This window comes from Astatotilapia calliptera, chromosome 15, assembly GCF_900246225.1.
Source record: "Astatotilapia calliptera chromosome 15, fAstCal1.2, whole genome shotgun sequence".
Classification (NCBI taxonomy): domain Eukaryota; kingdom Metazoa; phylum Chordata; class Actinopteri; order Cichliformes; family Cichlidae; genus Astatotilapia; species Astatotilapia calliptera.
The window spans coordinates 10363587-10385143 of NC_039316.1; the positions used below are offsets into that span (position 1 = coordinate 10363587).

Consider the following 21557-nt stretch of genomic DNA (forward strand, 5'->3'; position numbering starts at 1 on the left):
CTGTTCAGCTACTTCTGTGTGGCTCATTATTATCTTGTAAATGAACTGCACAGTCATAACTGTTACCGTGACCTTAATAGTGGAGAAGAAAAGGTTTGCAGATCTAAAAAATCTAATCTTAAGTGATATTATCAGACATGCATTAATGTGGTATAAGTCAAGGGTAACTAACCTAACTGGAGTTTTGTTAAATGAAGCACATAGAAACCTTAAAGGCCCCACTGGGATCCTTGGAGTCACTTTGGCAGTCAGTGGTATGTGCAGAAAGGGAGAGATGCTACAACTTATGCACACATGCACACACATCCTTGTAATGTCTACAGGTCTATGACTGTATATCCCCCCCAAAAACCAGAGGTTTTCCCACTCACCATGACTACAGAGGGGTGTGCTGGAAGCTGCTTGGCGTCAGCTGTGGTGGTGTCTGTCACAGCGCTGGGAAGCTCCTCGTCACTCAGTTCATCCATGCCGTCTGAAAAGCCCTCCACCTCGCTGACCGTCAGCAGCATAGTGGCGTGTTTGGCCTTCACCGTCAGCATCTTGCACTTGGAGTGGAGCGAGGCGATCTGCTCCTGGTAGCCACGGATCTTCTGGGCTAACTCCTGTCAAAACATTCCAAGCAAACAGAAAACACCACCCCCAGGATCAGGAGAGTGTGGCTGAGTCCACACCACAAGATCAATAGTTCCTGTTTAAATAGGATCCTGTGAAAGTGGGTGGCTGAGTTGGATCAGCCTTGAATGTGGTGCCGGTCTGAGAGGAGTAAGCGGAGCAGACGCATTCTCTTTGGCTGTCTTTGGTGTAAGTGTAGAAAGAGAATAGCACCGCCTCACTCTCCTTTTTTCCTCTCTGTCTTTCTCACTCTCTCTCTCCTCTGTATCTCTGAGCCAATCGGAGCAGCACAGAGGCGGGTGACTCAGATCAGCGCTGAAGCTAAGACAGGATGTTTGGTTGAAGCAGAGACCATAGCAGAAATACTTCAAAATCCCTCAGACACTCCCTCTGCTACACATACACAAATGGCAAGGAAAAACAGGAAGTGATCTCACCGAGCTGTACCCTCCCCCTCCCTTGCCTGCTACTGTCGTTCTCAGCCAATCCCTTGGGCAGATTACTTCTAACAAAAGGGAGCTGAAGGAGAGAGGGAGGGCGTCTGGAGGAAGAGTGACAGAAACGGTGTCAAATTACAAGTACGCTAATGTGCCAGCGGGCCAGCCCATCTCTGCCTTCCTCCTCCACCCCTCTTTTCACCCTCTGTCCCACAGATGGTCATTGCACTGATAATCAGGTCATGTGACTAAAGGGGACAGTGGAGTTGCAACTCTCTGCTGAGCTTAGAGATCTAACTTAGACATAAAAGTGCTGGCATGCCAGGCTGCTCTGCTGCGACAAAAGTGATTACAGGGTTGAGAAAATATCTGCAAATATCTGCAACACCTGGGTTAATATTTTCCAGGCAGTCAAACATTGGAGTAAGATATAAATCTGCCTGAACCGTGCAGCAGAAATTAAAACGTAATAAAAGAAAAAAATGTTGCCTGTGGGGAGACACGATGTTTCTCTGCAGGTCTTTGCATCTGCACTCCCCCTTCACAATCTCCTTCTCGGCATGGGAGATCTAACATACTCAGCAAAGTGAAACTGCAGCAGAGGCTCAAATCGCTCAGGTGAAAACCATCTAACTCTGGCATCTGTCTATGCAGATTATATTTACATGCACCATCAGATAAAACTAGGAATGTGCGTGAGTTGGGCTTGTAAAAGCACCACACAACATTTTCTCTGGATTGCTGTTTGGGAAAATGCATGCTTTGATCATGTTAAAAGGGAGATTAAATCAGATGTTTTTAAACTGGGATTTAGGGGGAATGATGGAAAGGGGTATTAATTGACCATTTATTTTTAACCAGGGTCCCTTGATGGCTGACAGCAAGGAGGTTTTGGGTTTGAATGTGCAGATTGACTTGCATCTAACTCCCACAGTCCAAAAACATGCATGTTAGGATTGGTCTAAATTGACTGTAGGTGTTTATGTGAGCATTGTCGACTGCCTGGCCTGTCTGTTTGGTTTAGCTGAGGGAATTGCCTGGGTGGAGCGTACAGAAGGAAGCACATGTGCATGCTGTGAATTCCCTGGACTACACACCTCTGTGCCATTCTCAAACAGGTGTAATAAGACAGACAAGCATTTGTACTGAAGAGCTGGAAGATTAAAGAACAATTCATGTCCAACCTAACCACTTTGACATTTGTGTTCTCACACTAGATTTACTCAACAATTTCAGGGCTCTATAGAAGCAGCTTTTGCTTATAATGAATGATGCAATGAAATGATAGAATTATAGTTTGAGTCATTTTAGTCAGGCTTTCCTAAGGCTAATTTAAGATATATGATACATTCACTGGTGCCACAACTTCTGCTTTTTGCCTCTGTGCATTGAAACATAGGACAGGAAACATAATGACTCAAGTTCTCTGTTTCTTTCACTTAACTCTTTGATGTTAAAAATACTGACCTCAATAGAAATGTCTGAATGTCTGAGGCATCAACTAATTTTTTAAGAGTCACACTCAATTTGGTTTACGGCAGAAGACTAAAATGTTGTTCTAGGAGCAAATCTTGTAGGGAGGGCCAGTGAAACCACTGTACAGAAGTTTAACCACACAATCCCTGAGAAATATATAAATATTAAAAAGCCAAAATTTCTATTCTACTTTACATTTTCCAAAGCCATTCGGATGGGAATCTTTGCAGGGCCAATTCTGGCCTTATTTTTGACAACCTTGGATAAGACAATCATAAAGCTGCATTTTATTGATAATGTTGATGATTTGGGGGTTACATGTTTATCACCTACACACTGCTGTTCTAATAAACCGAACAGATAAATGACAGAAAGTAAGGAGACCCTCATACCTCGTGGTGGTGTATCTGAGCCTGAAGTTCCTGTATATTATTAGTGGAAACGGGCCGGTCCTGAATGATCCGATGAGCTTCTTCAATTAATCTCTGGAGGTTCTTCACTTCCTGTTCATACTGCTCATACTGCACCACGGCCTCCTGTCAGGGCGTTAAGGTAAAATGAGATGAATGAAACTGTATTTACTATATAGATCCCTGAAGGAAATTATATTTTCCCTTCCCAATCTTCGCAGGAAGTCAAGTTCTAAACTTTTACGTTGACTCTCATATCCATACGCAGTAACTGGTACTGAGCATGCTCATTATATTGTTGGTAAGCTCTTATTAGACAGAATAATCTGTATTTTTCATTTGCTGATATTGAAATAATGCAGGTGTGTGAGAGCTAAATTACCACGATTAGAATATTGTGATTACAAAGATAGATGTGAATGTAAATGGTAAATGGACTGGTTCTCATATAGCATTTTTCTACTCTATCTGTGCACTCAAATCACTTTATACAACTTGCCTCATTCACACATGCACTTTTTTCTATGTTTTTTCTAGTTATGTGCTTTCTATCTATCTAGCAACTTGGGGTTAGTATCTTTCTCATGGATATTTGGACTGGATCAGCCAGGGACTGAAGAACCAACCTTCCGATTAGTAGATGACCGAATCAGAAGGTCTGTGTATCAAAATGTTTTAGACAGCCTGTCACAAATTTGACCTTGAGCCAGAACAATGTGCCCACATGGGAGATGAACTGTTTCAGTTCTTGTTAAACATGATGTATTTGGTTCAAATGGATTGACTGATTTATTGGCTGACAGTCACTTGCTTCGTCCTCAGGGCTAATCTTCACTACAGTTGGCCTCTGATGGGGGCTTAAAGAAAACACAGACATTCCTGAGAAGGCTTGTTGAAACACTACAGAGCCCAGGTTTCAGAGCATCCACTCTTCAAAGCAATAACTCTTCTCATCAGCTGAAATTTCAGTGCTACTTTTAAGCGATAAAATACTAACAAAAACAATGCAACTGAAAAAAGATATAATTTTGATAGTAGGGTTCTTATCACAAAGGCTGATAATGTAGTGTTTCTTGTCTCTGTCACTATGACTTTATATCTAACAGCTCATCAACAGCCTTCATAATACTCGGGCTGCCTTTTACCTGCAGGATGTTGCACTGCTGGATTGTGGTGTGTTGCACTTGGCTGGCTTCTTGCTGCAGAGTCTGAGCTGTGCGGCAGATAGGCAGACTGGCCACTACCTCCTCTGGCAGCCGGAGGGCGCTCTGACACTGCTGAACAGCAGCTACTTGCTGCTTAAAGCCCTCCATTTCCACCAGCAGACGCTTATTGAAAAGCAAAGAGGTTGATAATAAGACGGGAGATAGAAATGCTAGATGTATATCAATGGACGCTAATTTAAATGACATCTGCAGACTGACTGGACACAAGCTGTTTGCCAGTATTATGTTTGTGTTTACCTGTCTCTGTGTCAACTGCTCTCTGAGACTGAGCTTGTTAAGTTCAGGGGAAGCAAGTGTGGCCTGTATCTGATCTACAGCAGCATGGAGGCTCTTGACCTCCGCTTCCAGACGCAACATGTCCTGAGGAGAGATACAGACATAACAAATCAAGGGAAAGTATATGTGGGCAAAGATACAAGATAGAATGTAGCTTCTGTACACAGCAGTAATCAAACCCACATGAAAACAGATTTTTAAAAGTATCAAAGCTCCTTTGTGGATATCTAATGCTGCAAATGTTTTTTTTCCCTCAGTGCAGTTTGAATGATGAAGATAGTGGTGCCTCTCGCTTTAAAATGTATTCATTTGCAAATTCTAACTGACCTTAATGTGCATCATTGGAAAGAAACTAAATTACAAGTCGCTACAAATTAAACTCGTGCTCTGCAATCTAGACCCAAAAAAAAAATCTAACTCACAAGAGGAGTTGTAAACAGATTTCCAATGCACAGTGTTATTAGCAACAATCAGCAACAGACTGTCGTCTGGGAAGCAGCTGCATGGCAATCAGATTAGCGTAACAGATTACTGCTGCACACGCTAAATGAAACAGTGCCTTCCATTATGATGGAGTAATCTGTCGTGAATGACCATAAGGGGGCACTGTTGAGTTGTGGCTAAATTATAATTGACTCAATTTGAAAGGATGTGCACATGCTCTTATGCAACAGAGTGTGTGGAATTATAAAATGGGAATAGCCACAGTTTTTTTGGCAGCAATGGAGATGATGTGATCACGGGAAGACTGAGGCAGGGGGGTACTGCATAACTCCTGTAATGCTTTCTTAAAAGTGTAATGTACCTTAGCTGCATCCTGCAGACTCTGGAGGCGAGTCTTGGCAGTTTGCTGCAGCTCTTCTGTGCGTCTGCTGAGGTGTTTCACCCGCTGGCTCCACCCCTCTGTCTGCAACACATCCGCCAGCTGCACCTCCCTCTCCCCCATGGCCTCCAAGTCACCATGGAGACCTCGACACTCACGCAGTAAGGCCTGCCACCAAATGAACGCAAATTATAAGTCAAGGAGAGGAGTCTTCTCGGGTGTGCAGTTATACTAATTAAGGCCGGTCGACATAGTGTAGAGCATGACGTTTCACCGGAATTTTAAAAACTCGGTGCATCTAATTAGCTTCAACTTTGTGGGGTATCCACAGCTCCAGGATTAATATTTTGGAGGAAGAATAAACATGGATTTTAATAGAACCCATTCATCTTACACAACAGCAGCTTTAGGAAAACTTATAGCTATTCACAATCCCTGCTGGCAGCGCCATTAAAGCTCACCTGGTGTGCTCGAATTTGCTCCTGCAGCTGGGACGCAGAGCTCCAAATGATATTACCGGTGACCAGAGCCTCAGCTTTCTTTGTCCAGCTCAAAATGAATGCCTTCATGCCCTGATATTCCTCCACCTGTCTTTCTGCCTGCTCAACAGAAGACCACAAAGTCAGAGCAAATAATACAAAAACTACATTTAATATAATAATATTTAAGAGAATTATATGAAACAAATCATTTGGATGGCACACTGAACTGACTGCCCCCCCCCCACACCTTCTTCAGTCTGTTGGCTCTATCCTGGACCTGCTGCGAGGTGTGGTGCTGCACCTCTGTCAGTTTGGCTACAGCATCACCCAGCTGCTTACACAGGAGAGGGTTCTGCTCCCCAAACTCCTGCACAGCCACTCCCAACTCTGCCAGAGAGCAACCGCAGGATTCACACTCCTCAGAAAGAGCCTGGAGAAGGGAGGAGAGGAGGGGGTGAAAAAAAACGGAGGAGAAAGGAGGTGTAAGGAGGGCAGAGATTAAAGAAAGGGAGTTCATGAGCGAGGTAAAACTAGATTTAGAGTTTATTTTGAACACAGTCAGGATACATTTCAAGTAACACTCTCATCCTAAAAGCAGTAACTACTTAATTGTGACCCACAGCTTTAAAAGCGTATGAATGACAAGTTGTGGTTTTATAGCTTTCCTGGCGAGGAGCAGTGATTAATTACTAAACCAGAGGCATGTGGGATGTGCTCAAACTGCTCCTTTAAATGAATTTTAACTCCAAAGTTTTTTTTCTACAAATGAGTGAGGGAAGAAACATGCTGGGGAGACAAGAAGAAGAACAGGAGGCAAGGGGCTCAAACTCCCATCTGGAATACTCCTCTCAAAAGTGGGTCACTGTTGAAGCCAGAACTCAATTCACTCATTAACCTCAACATCTGCAAAATGAATAGCCGATTTAACAGGGGTTAATTGCTTGCTAATTAGTCAATCTGTCTGTTTGATTACTTTGGTGTCTTCTTTGGCCTCCTCCAGGTCGGCACCCTTGTCTTCCAATTTTAGAGCAATGGTCTTCAGCTTTGCCTCGATGTCCTGCAGTCGGGAGCTGAAGTCCTCTTTCACATCTCTGGTCTGCTGCACCTCCCTTTCCCTTGCCTGCACCTGAAGTGGATATCAGAAACACACACAATGTTTGTTTAACATCCCTTTTTGGCTTTTTGTTAGTGGCAGAGAAGTTACAGATAGAATATGTGTGAAGAAAGAGTTGCAGACAACATCCAACACAGAACTTTTGTGATTGTGTAATAGAGCCTTAACAATTAGACCACATAATACCTTAGAAATACACAGTTAAAAAAACATAGGTCAAATACTAACATAAACCTCTTGACAAGACTAAATGAATGTTAAACAAATCAGTGTCATATTTCATTGATAATATTCATACATGCATCATTATTAGAGTCAAATAATACAATAAGTAAAATGAGCTTACCTGATCCTCAGCAGATCCGAGAGCCAGCGCCACCTCAGCTAGCTGCATGCTGAGTTCAGAGGGCAGGCCAGCTTGGAGGTCCTGGTACTTTGATTGCTGCAGCTCTGTCATCCGCTCCACACTCTGACGTCTGCTGATCACCTCACCGTGTGCCGTCTACAAGGCAAAGTGTATGACATGAATGTAACATACGAGAAGCTGCACTTGATGAAATATACATGGTTATAATCAAGCTGAATGATCAACAATTAATCAAAAATTAAACTCCCGTTATAGCTTGGTCTTGTTTAACTTAACTAACTCATTTAAGTGTATAAATCTTTGTCAGGGAGTTAAACTAACTTCATGGAGACAAAGCAGTGATCCACCAATAGCAACATTTCATTATTGGTGATTTCACTTTAGAAATTGTTTGGGTGTTTTTTTAAATTTGTAATTATTACATGAATGACTACAAATCCCTTTTTATCATTTTTCCATTAATCTATCTATTTTTCACCACTTATCTGGCTCTTGGTCACAAGGTAGCAGACTAAGCTCTTCCAGCTCCCCCGCAGGACACCAAGGCATCCTCAAGCCAGCCGAGAGGAATAACCTTTCTAACTTGTCATGGGTCTGCCTTGAGGCCTCCTTCTAGTAGGATATGCCCAGGAGGAATCCTATTCAGATGTCTGAACCACCTCAACAGGCTCCTTTCAATTGGGAGAGTAGTGACTCTACTGTGAGCCCCTTCCAAATGACCACTGTTCTTACTTTAAGGAAGAGCCCAGAGACCCTTCAGAGGACATTCATTTTTACCACTTCCATGTACTATCTCATTGTTTTGATGACTACTAACAGCTTGCTGCCACAGGTGAGGGTAGGAACATAGATAAACAAGTAAATCCATAGCTTTACTCTCACACATTCAAACATAATCACATCTGTTAATTATGTTAATACATTGTATTTGTGTCTAAACAAGAAAAAAAACACCACTGAAGTCAGACTATGTTTGCTTTATGTGTGAGACTAGTAAGTCCTTTACCTCTAGCTCTTGCAGCAGTGAATCCAGGTCTGCAGTGGGACTCAGCAATAAACCTCGGGTGTCCTGGATCCAGCCTTTGACTAAGCCTAGCTCTTTCTCAACCTCCTCTCTCTCCCTCAATTCCTGATGCACCTGAGTCCTGCTAGCCCGCACCTGCAACACAAGGCTGACAAGACAAGGAAGAAAAAGATCAAAATAAACAAACACATTTCGGTCTGAATGGGATATTTATTACATTTACTATAAACAAATTTAAGTGGTAAAAAGCAGAAACTCTTTTTAAAAATGAAGATAAACTGAAAAGTAGCCCCATTATCCTTGTACTAGGAGGCTGTAAAACAACTTAAATATCCACCTACCTAAGTTGAACAATTATAGCAATAATCATTATGAGTATAAAGTGGCTGTCAGCAGCCCCAGCAGCAGTCATCTCACCTGTCATACTGCGCCTGCATGCTCTGGATCTCCTGTGAGCACGGCGTCTCCTTGTGTCCGTTCTCAGTGCTTTTCTCCATCACTTCCACCTTGTCATCCTCTCCCCTAAGACTGCAACTTTGTTGCCCCAGCAGAGCCAGTATGGACTGCTCCCTCTCCACTTCCAGACTGAAGGAGTCATGGTACTCCAGGAGACTCTGAAGCGCCGCCCTGGTGGCTGCTTTCTCAACCGTGCTGTCTGGGACACGACCGTGGAGGTCTATGGACACCGATCGTACCTTCTCCATCTGAGGGACAGATGTTTATTTACAGAATTATTCTCCACATTCAGCTTCATGTAGAGCTTGTGGGTTTAATAAAGGGGCTGGGAGACATAATTACTAACATTTTTGTCTGTTTTCACTTGTGATTGCTGCCAGTCTACTTTATGTGGGACAAGACTTTGTGATAGTCAAAGGAATCAGTGGACAAAGAGGATGACATCATGCCCAGTTGAACAAAGGGGCCACAGAAAAACAGTGGACAGCAGGAATGTGCCACATATGAGGAAGTGACAGTTACTTACAATATGACTTCATTTCCTTTTTTAGGAAGAGTGTCTTGTGGGTATTTATGGGAAACAGAGAGCGTTCAAACACAAATTAGGTCAAAAGGCGGGAAAACACTCCATGACACAGTGTTTTGGCAGAAGGAAACAACTGGCCTAAAGCCTGGAGTTACATCACTGCACACCAACTGGTGTTCAGCGGTTACTGTGTTTGACCCAAATTTGCAGACGCATTTTTGCAGAAGGTTAGTAAGTAAAGTCATATTTTATTTACAAAGCACCTTTATAAATAAAACAAAACACTAAAACATCAAAACAAAAAGTGAAAAAGTGGGTGGACCACAGCATTCTTAAAATAAACAGGGACTTAACTGGACGCCAGTGAAGGGTTGATTATAGAGACCACACAGGGACAGACTGAAGACTTGTGACGTACTCGGGTCTGACTTTTGCTTCAGCCATAGCTAATGCTTGTCTTACCTGAACCTTTATCCAAACCTAAAATGTCCCATATTCTCTGCAAGTTTCCGGACCGTCAGAGTGGGACTCTGGTGATTCAACATAAAAGCCACACAATAACAGAAATAACCTAACTGATCAAGCTGAGGCAGATCAGCCTCTTCTGTGTTCGGCAAAGTATGAGTGTTTTTATCAGTGGAGTCTGGTGCCTTTGACAGCAGAATAAAACAAGTCTTCTCTTAGCAAAGGCCATCACATATCACGTAAAGCAAAGAAGTAATAAAATAAACACAGCCCACTCTGAAAATAATATTTTTTATATGATCCAGTTAGTTTCCTTGCTACTCCTGTCTGCTTCACCAACCTGGCAAAGTACAAACTATCTTCCACTAAAGCTAATAAATCGACCGTGCACAAGGTTCTGATACAGCCACACTTAAAAAGAGTCTGAGTTGCGTGCTTAACTAGGACTTTCACATTCACCTAAAAGAAACCGAGCAGTCAGAGAGTAGGATGTGTTGCATTTATTAGCTATATGTCTATAATCATTGATCATCCAGTTTTCAGTGGTTTATAAAACTAGAAGGTGGTCTAGTTGTGGAGAGTGCTAGAAAAATTACGGTGACAAGGAAATTTATACTTTCTACATCTTCAAGCTAATAAAAACACATTTTCATGATTTGGGACCTTAAAGTAAACCTTTTCCCTAAAGGTTTACTTCAGCGATTTACAGTGTGGGGACCTGCTCTTTATTCCCCAGAAAGCAGGCCAATACGTGAGGACCACCACACCAATAACATGCACAAAAACCCACGGGTAAACTGTCTCTTACTTTCTCATTGAAGTTCCTCCACTCTCTAGCAGTGTCCTCCAGTGCCCTCTCCTGGGCTCGGGCCACACTGCGGAGATGGGTCCACCGTTGCCATAGCGACGACACAACGTGACTGGTGATAGCTTTGCTGGATTCAGAGATTAATTGCTCCAGCTCTGCTGCTCTTTCTTTCAAAGCATTCAGAGGCATTTCCAGCAGGTCAACATGCGCCACCAGTGACTAGAACCAAAAGGTTATAAGAGATACGACACAAAGCTGTTTAATAAATATGTTCTCCTCAAACATATCATGCAAAACTAAAAGATACAACCCCTGGGAAAGGCTAGATCATTTCTGTAATTTCTAATACAGAATCTCTTTTTCTCTGACACAGTGACCCACCTTGTATCTTTGACACTTGTCTTCTGCTTGGTGGGCGCTTACAGCTTTAGCTGTAGTGAACATGGCCATCCTGCCCTCTGAATCATTCATTTGCTCAACCACGGTCTCTTTCTCACGTTGGAAGGAGCTCCACAGAGCTGCACATCTAAGAAACATTCAGATTGAACATCAATGATGGGTGACATAATAAAGAAACTATGCACAACATCATTTTAGGTATATGGAATAAATATAAACTGTATATGTATACTTGATATAGCACACACCTCTCCAACACTTCTCTGTAAGTATCCACTTGCTGTTTGACTTCGGTGCTTCTTAGCTGCATTGTGTTTACTTTTTCTCTGAGCCCACTCATCACTCCTGCCTCCAGAAAATCCACCAGCAAGGGATCTAAAGTCCCGAACTCCTGTAAACCAGTTTTGAAGTTTTTTTCCTTAGCTAAAATTTCTTCCAGATCCTGTGCACAGTCTGCTTGGTTTTCGAGCTCCACCCCTGTGGTGGCCCTCTGAAGCAAAGCCGCAGCGGAGTCTAGCCATTTCTGCATGGACTGCAGAGATAAGTGGTGCCTCTGGACCAAGGAAAGCGCTTGATCCACAGCCAGCTAGAATATGCAAAAGGTGATTTAATTAACTTCTTTTTCTGGCCTCCCACAAGATTTTATCTATGTAAATGAGTTGATAGAGAAGGGCACAGTTTAAACATTAAACCACATTTTTGCTGTTAATGTGTAAAAATGTCCTGTTTTTAAACTTACCAGTAGTCTTGTTTTTATAGAAGAAGATGCTAAGGATATATTTGAAATGTTTTAACCTCCCCAAGTTGATTAATATTAACAGTGAGGGAGGACATGACACTGAAAGTAACATTTAGAACTTTAAACCATGAATGATGGCTCAGGAATACTGTGGACAATAACTGAGGCAGTCATTTCCAAATGTATATCAATTACATTTAGTGCAACGTCACAATACTATCAGAAAATAGCTATAAGGTGAATTAAAGCAATCAACAAACATAATTACATACTTGTTTTGCACAAATTCCTTGTTGGACTTCATCTCCCAGCCTTCCCAGCTCCTGCAGTTTCTCTTCTACATGGGAAGGAACGGTTGCTTTCCTGCTTTTGTACTTTTGCTTTTCTCGTGCACCCAAGACATCAACGACCCTCAGTCTACTTTTCACTTCTTCCTCCTTGATTTTCAGTTTCCGCACTTCCTCGTGTATCCTCTCAATTTTGACCTCTGAAAAGGTCAAAGGATCCTTCGTTTTGTCTTTAACCGTCCTCAACCACTCGAACACTTTCTCAACAGCTCTTGTGAAGTCTTCATTTTTTGCGACTGTCGTTTCGCTTTCTTCAACGAAACGCTTAGCGTCACATCGTAAAGACTGCAGCGACTGGAGCTGCAGACTAGTTTCCTGAAAGGCAGCAGCATCAGTCGTAAGACAAAGGTTTTGCATCTGTTGGTTGCATTCTTCAGCCTGAGAGTTCACTCCATCCAGATTTTCCAGCAGTAAATAAAGACTTGAGATTTTATCTATGGCACTTACTTCTTTGTCTGATTTCAATTTCACCAGCTCCTCTTTAGCAGACTGTAACTCTGAGTCTAACTTGGAAAAAACTACTTTGTGTTTAGATAGTATTTCCAAGCAATCATGTAAGTGTTTGATCTTCTGATCAATTCTCCTTTTCAGTGTGTTGTGGAGACTCACAAGCTGCTGTGTCTCCTCAGCTCTGTAGTGCTGACCTTTACTGAGGAAACCCTCATTTTTCCCGTGCAGTTCTCTAACAGCAGGGCTAATATGGACTAAACTTTCATTTATATTTCTGTATTCATTAACTAAACTAACAACTTCCTCCTCTTCAATACTGATAGTCTGCTTCTCCAGATTGTCAAACTGCTCCTGAAGCTCCTCCAGTGCATTACGAGTAATATCAAAGAAAGTGCAGAACTCTTTCCGTTCTAGGATAATCTGTTGGACCCTGTCTTTCTTCTCTTTGGCTAGAGCTAGGATGGCATTGTACTGCTGTGGCAGGGCATTGAGCCGCTCATCCAGGTAGCAATGGTCGATCTCATTCAGAGTAGGGAGGATCTCCTGACCTATTCTTTGGACAATAAGAAGGAGGTTCTCATACTCGGAAGCTTGTTCTAGGACATTTTGATAATTGGAAAGCTGCGACTGCAAATCCGAGCTATCATCAGCAGTGCTTAAATTGATTTCCGGAAATGTTATGTCATCTGCTTGTCTCAGCCACTGACAAGTCTTGTCTAGGTCAACCTGGAAGTACTTCCTGGAGGTCAAGGCTTTCTCTAAGGCTGCAAGACGCTGGGTAGTCCTCTGGAGAGCAGTTTCAAAAGCAGACTGTAGCTCCTCAAGTCTTGCCAGCGTTTCTGCTCTCTCTTTGTCAGTGGCATCTCTCTCCAGATCGCGGCCTTGTACCCAGAGAGATGCCAGCTCCCTCTGATAAGCTCGTAAGCTGCTCTGAACACCTCGACATCCAGCAACCTGCTTTGCCAGGTCCTCAGGAAGAAGTGCTATGTGGTCATCTATCAAGGCCTTCCTCTCCTGTTGCTGTATCCAAGATAATGCTCTCCCCAGGCCTTGAAGGAACTGTGTCCTCTCTGTGAAGGCCTGAGAGGAAGACAGAAACATCACAATTTATTTACAAATGGACTTTGGCAGGATAAGCAGAATTTATTTCTTGGACTACCTGGTTTTTCTTTGGGTCTTTTTTTTCTTTCACCAGACTAATAGCTCAGGATATAATTAGCCCCTTTAAGGCATAATTAAAATGTTATTTTCAATCTAAATCATAAGTCCAGCTGTTACCTTACTAAGGTACTTCCTCCTTTGGGCAACCCGAGCCCCGAGAGCCTCCACTTCAGTCTGGGCTTGTTCAACGAGCTCCTGCAGGCGTCTCTTTTCACTCAGTCCCAGCCTGGAAGCCACAGCTTGAGCTTCCTTCACTGCCTGACCGAGCAGCTGCTGACGGGCCTCCAGCTCTACACATACGCTCAGGTGGTCAAACAGGAAACTCTGGGCCAGATCGGGGGGTGGGCTGGTTTTCAGGGCAGAGGTGAGGGCAGGCCGCTGCTCCTCCACCCACTCTCTGGCATCTCTCAGCTGATTTTCCACTCGGGCAAGATCCTCTAGCATCTGCGCAGAGTCCTGGATCTTCTGCTGAATCAGCGATTCCAGCTGTGCCCAGCGCTGCTCCAGATGACCCACCTGATGAAATACAATATTTCCAGAAAATGTGTCAATATTACTTCGACTGTGTGATCATATTAGCATATTGCTGGACACATACAGTTATAGAAAAAAATAATGTCCTCACCTGTTGTTTGACCAGCTCCTTGTCTAGCAGGCTAAGTCGAGGCAGGATAGCTTGTCTCTGGTCCCTCAAGTCTTCCAGAGTTTCTCTTTGCTCCTCTAGGTCACTGGCGAGCTTCCTGAGTGCTTCTAGATGCTCACTTGTACTCTCTGTGTCAGCCCTAGTAACATATATACATGAGTTAAGGGACATCAGGGATATAGTAATAAAAATGTAAACTTTTGTCTCTATTGCGGTAGAAAGACTAATGAAACTATGTTGTGTATTCATATATATAGCTATTTCTGTATATACATAAGTGGATGCCATGCAGAGAATGACATTACAGCCTTGATAAAAACAAAAAAGTCTGATACCTAGCAAGGTAGTCCCATTCCCTGGATACTTGATGGAAAAGTTCCTCTACAGCAACAACACTCTCCTGGTACTCTCCACTTCGCTGCATGTCCTCCCCCCGCAGGGCTTCCAGCTCTTCAGCCCGCTGGCCCAGGTCCATCCAGCTTTTCTTCAGTCTCCTTATCTCCTCCAGGGCAGGAGAGACCTGTCCGTCCATCAACCTGCCGATGGCTTCATGCAGACGTGTTACCTCAGATTGTTTCTCCTTAATCTGCTGCAGGAACTCCTGGAAGAAAGATAAGAGTTGGTTTCTGGGATTATTCTGAGCAGCAACTCAAATTGTATGATTTTAGCTAAAAGAAAACTCTTTGAAAAATGTAAATGTAAAAAAATGTAAAAAAAAAAATGTAAAAAAAGTAAAATAGTAAAATCTAACCTGGGCCTTGTCCAGCTGGTTCTGTGCAATCTTAGGCTCCAGCTCTGCAGGTCTCCTGGTGAGGTTCTGAAGCTGCTGCTCTGTCTCTATTAGCTGGGTCTCCAGATCTGCCTTCTGCTCCTCGATGTCTCTCCAGCTGTCGGCTACCTCTTCACAAAGCAGCATACGCTCCTCAATCTAGACACAACAATAAAGTGCAGTCATTTCACGATGGGTATATGAGCTATAAACATGCATGCTGAAACTTGTACTCTTTTGCTTAAAAGCTTCTTAAAGTGAACTGACCTGCAGTTTGACCTGTTGGATAGCTGCTGCGGTCTCCCTCACCCTCGGCTCACACAGGTCACACGTGGCGCACACAAGCTGGAGGTAAGTGCCAGCCTGCTCCTGCAGAGCCCGCTCCTGCTTCACCTGTTTGTATATAGCTGTCTATTAATTTTATTGATTTTACTGGTTGGGCATATTATATCCTCACTACATCCTCTCTCACCACGTTGCGGAGCGTCATTTACCTGGCAGGAAACACGGCGCCGAAGCGGCTCAAACGCTCAAAAGTTTGATTATACTTTACGGGAACGGATGACAACCGGGCAACTTGCAATACTTGCAAACAACTTGCAATACTTGCAAAGTAGATAATGAATGTCATGTTTTTAATTCCGCTCCGGACTCGTGAATCTCAACCCAGCAGCAGCAGTAACGTTTGCACGTCCTCTCCCGTTAATGCGGCAGGTAAATAATCAACTAACAGTGCATATTATGTTAGCGCGATCTGCCTTATTACAAAACCTGCCATTACTGTGCATTTAGGTGACCATGATGAGAGAGACAGACAGAGTCTGGCTCAGATGCTGGCAGTTCTCGCTGCAGTCTACCGGTAGCGTCTCCTTTCAGGTCAGGATAGACGAATGTCACGAGCGGTGACTAAGTTTGTGGTAAAAGGCTTGCACAGCAGATGCTCCGATTTTCGGTAAGTGAATGTGTTTAATTGTAGGCAGAGACATTACTGGATATTCTTGTGTAATTGTTACAGAATAATTTATATTATGCTTTGTTATTGCTACAGAAGAATATTTATTTTATTATTTTACATTTACATTTTTTTTTCCTGGGGACCCTGTGACACCCCATTGAAGAGCCGTAGGCTGTGGATCTCTTAAGATCTCACTGTTGGGTTTGTAAGACCATGTTACTCCTAAATTTCTATCTTGTTCAAAGAGAAGATATAAAACAAAGTTCTAAGCTAATCGACCTTAGTGTTCTCCTTTTTTAAAAATAAGAATCGATAAGAGAATCGATAAAGAATCGAATCGTTAAACAGAATCGAAGATGGAATCTAAATCGTGAAAATCTTATCAATACCCATCCCTAATACTTACTTTATGTATGTATGGTTACTAACCTGCTGTAAAGCCTCCTCGAGGCTGAAAGAAGGATGTGTAGGAGGCTCTGGCTCTTCTGACACAGAGTTCAACCACGTCTGGCACTGCTGCAGTGTGTCCTGCAGACTCACATGTCTCTGTAACTCATGATCCAGACTCTGATACACCTGTAATACAGAAGAAGCTAAATATAAGTGCTCCTATTGACGCACCTCTGCATGGCAAACCATTTAAATGTTTTCTGTTTTACCAACAGTAGCAGAATAAACACATGCAAGAACACGGAGTGAAAACAACGAACTGTTGGTAGACGACACAGTGCTACAATGCTTTGAAGTCAAAACCTATGGCCAAACACAATGACAGATTAAAACCCAAATGATTAGGCAGTTTTTCATTGTTATATTTAACAGGTGTTGAATGTGGAGGCGTCCATGCCTTCCAGGGGAGAGCGGAACAGCAAGGTCTGATTGACAGTGTTAATATGAGAACCCGAAAGAGAGGAATAACGGGGGGCAACTACTGGCAAAATGCCCAATGTATTTGGCAAAGGCTAGAAGGCTGGCATGGTGGCAAGTGGCAGGCAGGATATTAGAGTTGTGCTGCGCTGGGACACAGTTGGCAGCCATCGTAACACTTGAGGCGCAGTTGTAGAGAAGCCAGCAGTGTAGTGGTAAAGTGTGGCTGGATCACACAATGCCAGATTGGATGTGTGAGTGGTGGTGGAGGTAGTGTCTTGGGAGGTGAGCTATGATGACAGAACAGACGATGCCAAAATGACAGAGTGGGGCTGGATTATGGGGGCTCGCCAGATTCGCTGAATGGTGGTGTGTGATCATTTTTGGCTCAAGCATGAAAAAGTGGAGCTGACAGGGGATACACGGAGATTAATATGGCGAGATTGAGTTAGTGATTTTGGCCGGTGGGGTCTGTCCGCATACGGCTGCTGTTGAGCTCCACTTTGGCAGCCCTAATTGGTTGTGCCCTCTACGCTGGCAGTAAAGGGCTGTCTTAAGAGATGGGTTTAAGTGTCAGAATGATTTAGGATTAATTTGCTGTCTAATCTGTTGGAATATTAACGGAACTGATATCTAAACCATGCGTTTCTGTGCATGCACGTCTCGTCCAAAGGACATCCAAGAATTACTTCATGAATGTGTATTAACCATTTCACTGCTCCATAGACAGACAGACTATCTGTCTTTCTCAGCTTCCCACAACTCCCTCCCTTCTCCTCCACGTTCCCTCCCTCCCTCCCTCCATCTCTCCATCTCCTCCTCCTCACTCACTCTCTGCGCTGTGCTGCAGATGGCAGAGTAGCTGTCTCTGGTGCCTTGCTGGTGTGCCTGGACCTGCTGTCTCAGCCTGCTCTGCACACGGTCACTGCAGCCTTCCATCAGGTGGTCTCCTCGCTCTTTCAGGCCTGCCAAGCGATCCTCAAACCCTGCAATTTCCTCCATGATGGCCTGTGGAGGATAAAGTAACCACGTAGGATTTTATGAGAGAATCTCCAGTGGAGATATAATAGCAGATGAGCTTGTACATTTGTGATTTGAGCAGAGTGACCACAAAGAGCTATTAAACTGTCTGGATTAAATGATGACTAAATCCAGCATCTGTTAAACATTTAGACTGAACCTACTAAAAGAAAACATTTCATTATTAATATATTACTTATGGTTTCATGTCCAAAGCAAAAGTCTGATATTTTTCCAAATTAATTGTCGTAAAATTCACTATTATTGCCAAACCCAAACACCATGCCAATCACTTATGCCCAGCAAAATGAGGTCTGAGCAGTATATCGATGGGAGACACTGGGATAGCCGGACGTTCCCCAGAAGGGACTAGTCCCATCCGGGGAACCCCAAGGATCCCCAGAAGGGACCAGATGTGTAGGGGGGAAAGCAACAGTGGTCCCAGTGGTAATTGGAGCACTAGGTGCAGTGATTTCCAAGCTAGGCAAGCGGCTTGAGCAGATCCCAGGAACAACGTCTGAGATCTCTGTCCAGAAGAGCGCAGACCTAGGAACCTCAAGCTCCCAGGCCTCTGGCAGAGGACCCAAGCTTCAAGGATAAAGACTGCCCGCTGGGGTAAGAAGGGAATTATATATATATGTATATGTATATGTATATGTATGTGCCCATGTGTAAAAGAGGCATAAGTAAAATTTATTGAGAAGACAGTAACCCTGGCATCCTATATGCAACAAAACCCTTTCAAATGATGATGACACTAACATCAAATAAAACAAACATCAAGTAGTAGTACAGGCCACAGGGGATCATTTTTGTCCCCCAATTAAGGCGATTTGTCATTAAATACAACCAATAAGTCCAAAAACAGCAAAAGTGAAATATTTTATTTGGGTACCTTGTGTCTGGCCAGCTGTTGAGTGGCTGCCTCCAGGCTGCCGCTAATACTGGGATCAGGGGTCACCATCCTGCTGGACATCTGCAGCAACCAGCGCTCCACTTCCTGGAGTTCGTTGTGGTAAGCTTCCTGTTCCTTCACCTGGCCTTCCAAATTCTCCACATGAGCCTGGGCCACACAGTTCACAGACAAACTATACTGATGACAATGCATATGCAACAGCTGGGCAGGAAAGCTTCTTTGACACTGAGAAGCAACAGTGTTTTGTTTTTTATCAGAAGCTAGTTTTACACAACTTTTTAGAAACATCCACATTCATGTACATGCACTTAATTTATGTGAAGCTGATTCCAAAGTTGCTGCTCTGCCTGCATGGAAAGTACATTAGTTTGTCCTCTTTTTCAAAAAGAACTACTGTCATCTGTCTACAGCTTCTCACCAAGGCAGTATTACAAAGTCCAGTGTAGTCCTTTTGTAGTTTGCTTATTTTATCTCGAATGGAGGGGTAGTGGACAGAGGAAAGTAGAGCGTCGCCCTTTTCCAGCACTGACTTGATGGCTCCATCATGGGACTGAACCATCTGCAACAGAGCCTAAAACACACAAACAGACAAGCTTTATCTTCAGTATCTTCCGCACAATAGGGTATGCTATGTGGCGTTAGATGTTAAGCTTTTTTTTAAATCTAGTTTACTATTAATAGGGTTTACTTATTAATGCCAACTGCTGTTAAAGCAGCCAATAAGCATCTGTCATTATGACTCTGGAAAATGGTCAGCAATTATTTAAAGCAAATCTACTTTTAAAGTTAATTTTCAGACATGCAAGGTCACTCATGTGGTTCATTATGCTAATATTAGTCTTGCTGAATTCGCCAAAGAGAAAAAAATCACTTAGTGTAAAATTAATCCAGATGTCCCCCTCACTTTTTTTATACTATACCTTATACTTAGTCAGCTGTGCTCTGCGTTGATACAGCTCAGCCTTGGGCTCCACTGGCGTACGAAGCAAAGCCTTGGTTTCCACCAGCCACTGAGCCTGAGCCTTGTACCGGTCCTGGAACTCCTTAGCTAGCAGTAATGCCCGCTCAAGGAAGCTGCGCTCCTGCCTGAGGCCTCCGGCTAACTCCTCCAGCTGGGAAAGACGCGCCTCTACTTCTCCTCCTAAACTTTCAGCTGCAGATTCATTCAGGAAGCCTGCCGCCTGTTCTGCTCGCTCCCTAAGTGATTTCAGGAAGCTGTGACCGTGCTGGAGCTCAGACTGGAGACTCTGGGAGAAAGAGAAAGCATGAATAGAGCTCACCATGGGTCCTGCTACTGTGTTATCACCATTGCTTGTTACTAACTGACCTTCAGCCAAGGCAGTTTACACACTACTGAATGAAAGAAAAGAGTAAATCATCCTCTTGGATAAAATAGATTTATATCATAGCTTCACTGACTTTGAGGCTGGCATTCAATACAAGATCACTGATTCCCTTGTCCTTCACCTCCGGTGCTGTCCCAGTCACCCAGACAAGCCTTACAGTGCATTTGAAAAGCTTTGAACTCATCGGGTAGGCTGACACCTGCATGGTGCGATGTGGAGAGGACTGGGAGGTCATGTTGGGGAGAAACCACAGTGAATAATATGAAAGGAGGACCCAATTATAACAGGCCCTTAACAGGCACAAGTAGCTGCAGGGTTTCCAGGGCAACCATAACATGCCACACACACACACACTCACACCTCCACTCTATGGGATGCCATCTAGCTTTCATCATCAGTCTGTTATTGCCTCTCACTTCAGCAATCCCGGATCTCCAGCTATGGCTGTTGGTAATATAATATAACAAGAGCCGCGTCTGTCTGCACACGTCCATGCTTCCCGCTTAATGTGATGCTCCAGGCTCGCTCGTCACTCGAGTAATGGCGTTCACGCTTTATGGCTTTAATGAGCGACACTGACTACATTTCAATTTCATATAGTTCTCTGTGTTTACCAAGAGCTAAAAGAAGAAATCTGCAGTAATTGCAGTTACAGCACTTTAGATTTAGTGCTGAAAAACTCATTATTGCCTCTTCATCTCACACCTGATATCAGTTTTCCATCTTAGCAGCAGCGGTGGTTGTTTACATGTTGAATTAAAGTTGCAAGATTTTGTTCTTCCAGAATCTGAAATAATCAGTGACTTCACTTAAGAGAATGATCAGAATTTGGTGCTCACAATCTGTCTTTGCATCAAATAAGTTATCAGCGTAAGGTTTTAAACTTGCATAGGCTCATATAATTTAATAATTCTACGGCTTCCATATAGCATAAGGCAGTACAGTCTTGTGAACAATGTATATCAGGTCTTAAAGACATCATGCCCTTTCTGCTGTAGCTGTCTTATAGCACGTCAACCCAATTATCCCAGTCAAGTTCCTTGTCCACCTGCTGTAACTGGTGATTCTGCATCAGTGCCTGGGCTCTTTTATCTACTGCACTGCATCTACTATGGATCTGCCAACCATGTTTAGCAGTTACATTACCTACTAGAAGGGGAAGGACATTACAAAAATGACCCTTTAAGCAGTTTAGCAGTCTCTGCCGTCAGTGCATGAAAAGCAGCGAAACCACAGAACAGAAGGAGCATGTTTAATTCTGCATAGCTCAAAATTTTGTTCAAATTAATTAAGAAGCATATGTCAATTTCTGTGCTAAACTAAATGCATTCATTATTCCCAGTTACAAATATGGAATTAAAAAATGGGGCGATTTACCTTTACCTTTGGGGAAAAAACTCTGACTGTGTGCATCAGAAACCATCAGGGACTCTGGGGAGGATA

The 21557-nt window shown here is 43.3% G+C and overlaps 1 protein-coding gene across 7 annotated transcripts in view; it reads right to left on the minus strand.

Moving 5' to 3' along the window:
* The window catches only part of syne1a (spectrin repeat containing, nuclear envelope 1a), a 150867-nt gene that overhangs the window by 48022 nt on the left and 81288 nt on the right, over nucleotides 1–21557 (minus strand). For all 7 annotated transcript variants that reach the window (XM_026193859.1, XM_026193861.1, XM_026193860.1 and 4 more), the window contains 25 exons: nucleotides 19689–20015; nucleotides 19187–19339; nucleotides 18748–18915; nucleotides 17664–17840; nucleotides 16395–16541; nucleotides 15278–15403; nucleotides 14993–15169; nucleotides 14577–14842; nucleotides 14224–14380; nucleotides 13716–14114; nucleotides 11913–13517; nucleotides 11150–11487; nucleotides 10884–11028; nucleotides 10503–10721; nucleotides 8665–8951; nucleotides 8230–8395; nucleotides 7203–7358; nucleotides 6716–6868; nucleotides 5990–6172; nucleotides 5722–5859; nucleotides 5243–5428; nucleotides 4399–4521; nucleotides 4081–4263; nucleotides 2918–3061; nucleotides 372–602 (listed from right to left, as the gene is read on the minus strand). In XM_026193859.1, coding sequence (XP_026049644.1) covers nucleotides 372–602; nucleotides 2918–3061; nucleotides 4081–4263; nucleotides 4399–4521; nucleotides 5243–5428; nucleotides 5722–5859; nucleotides 5990–6172; nucleotides 6716–6868; nucleotides 7203–7358; nucleotides 8230–8395; nucleotides 8665–8951; nucleotides 10503–10721; nucleotides 10884–11028; nucleotides 11150–11487; nucleotides 11913–13517; nucleotides 13716–14114; nucleotides 14224–14380; nucleotides 14577–14842; nucleotides 14993–15169; nucleotides 15278–15403; nucleotides 16395–16541; nucleotides 17664–17840; nucleotides 18748–18915; nucleotides 19187–19339; nucleotides 19689–20015 — 6354 coding nt within the window. The remainder of the gene's footprint in view (nucleotides 1–371; nucleotides 603–2917; nucleotides 3062–4080; nucleotides 4264–4398; nucleotides 4522–5242; nucleotides 5429–5721; nucleotides 5860–5989; nucleotides 6173–6715; nucleotides 6869–7202; nucleotides 7359–8229; nucleotides 8396–8664; nucleotides 8952–10502; nucleotides 10722–10883; nucleotides 11029–11149; nucleotides 11488–11912; nucleotides 13518–13715; nucleotides 14115–14223; nucleotides 14381–14576; nucleotides 14843–14992; nucleotides 15170–15277; nucleotides 15404–16394; nucleotides 16542–17663; nucleotides 17841–18747; nucleotides 18916–19186; nucleotides 19340–19688; nucleotides 20016–21557) is intronic.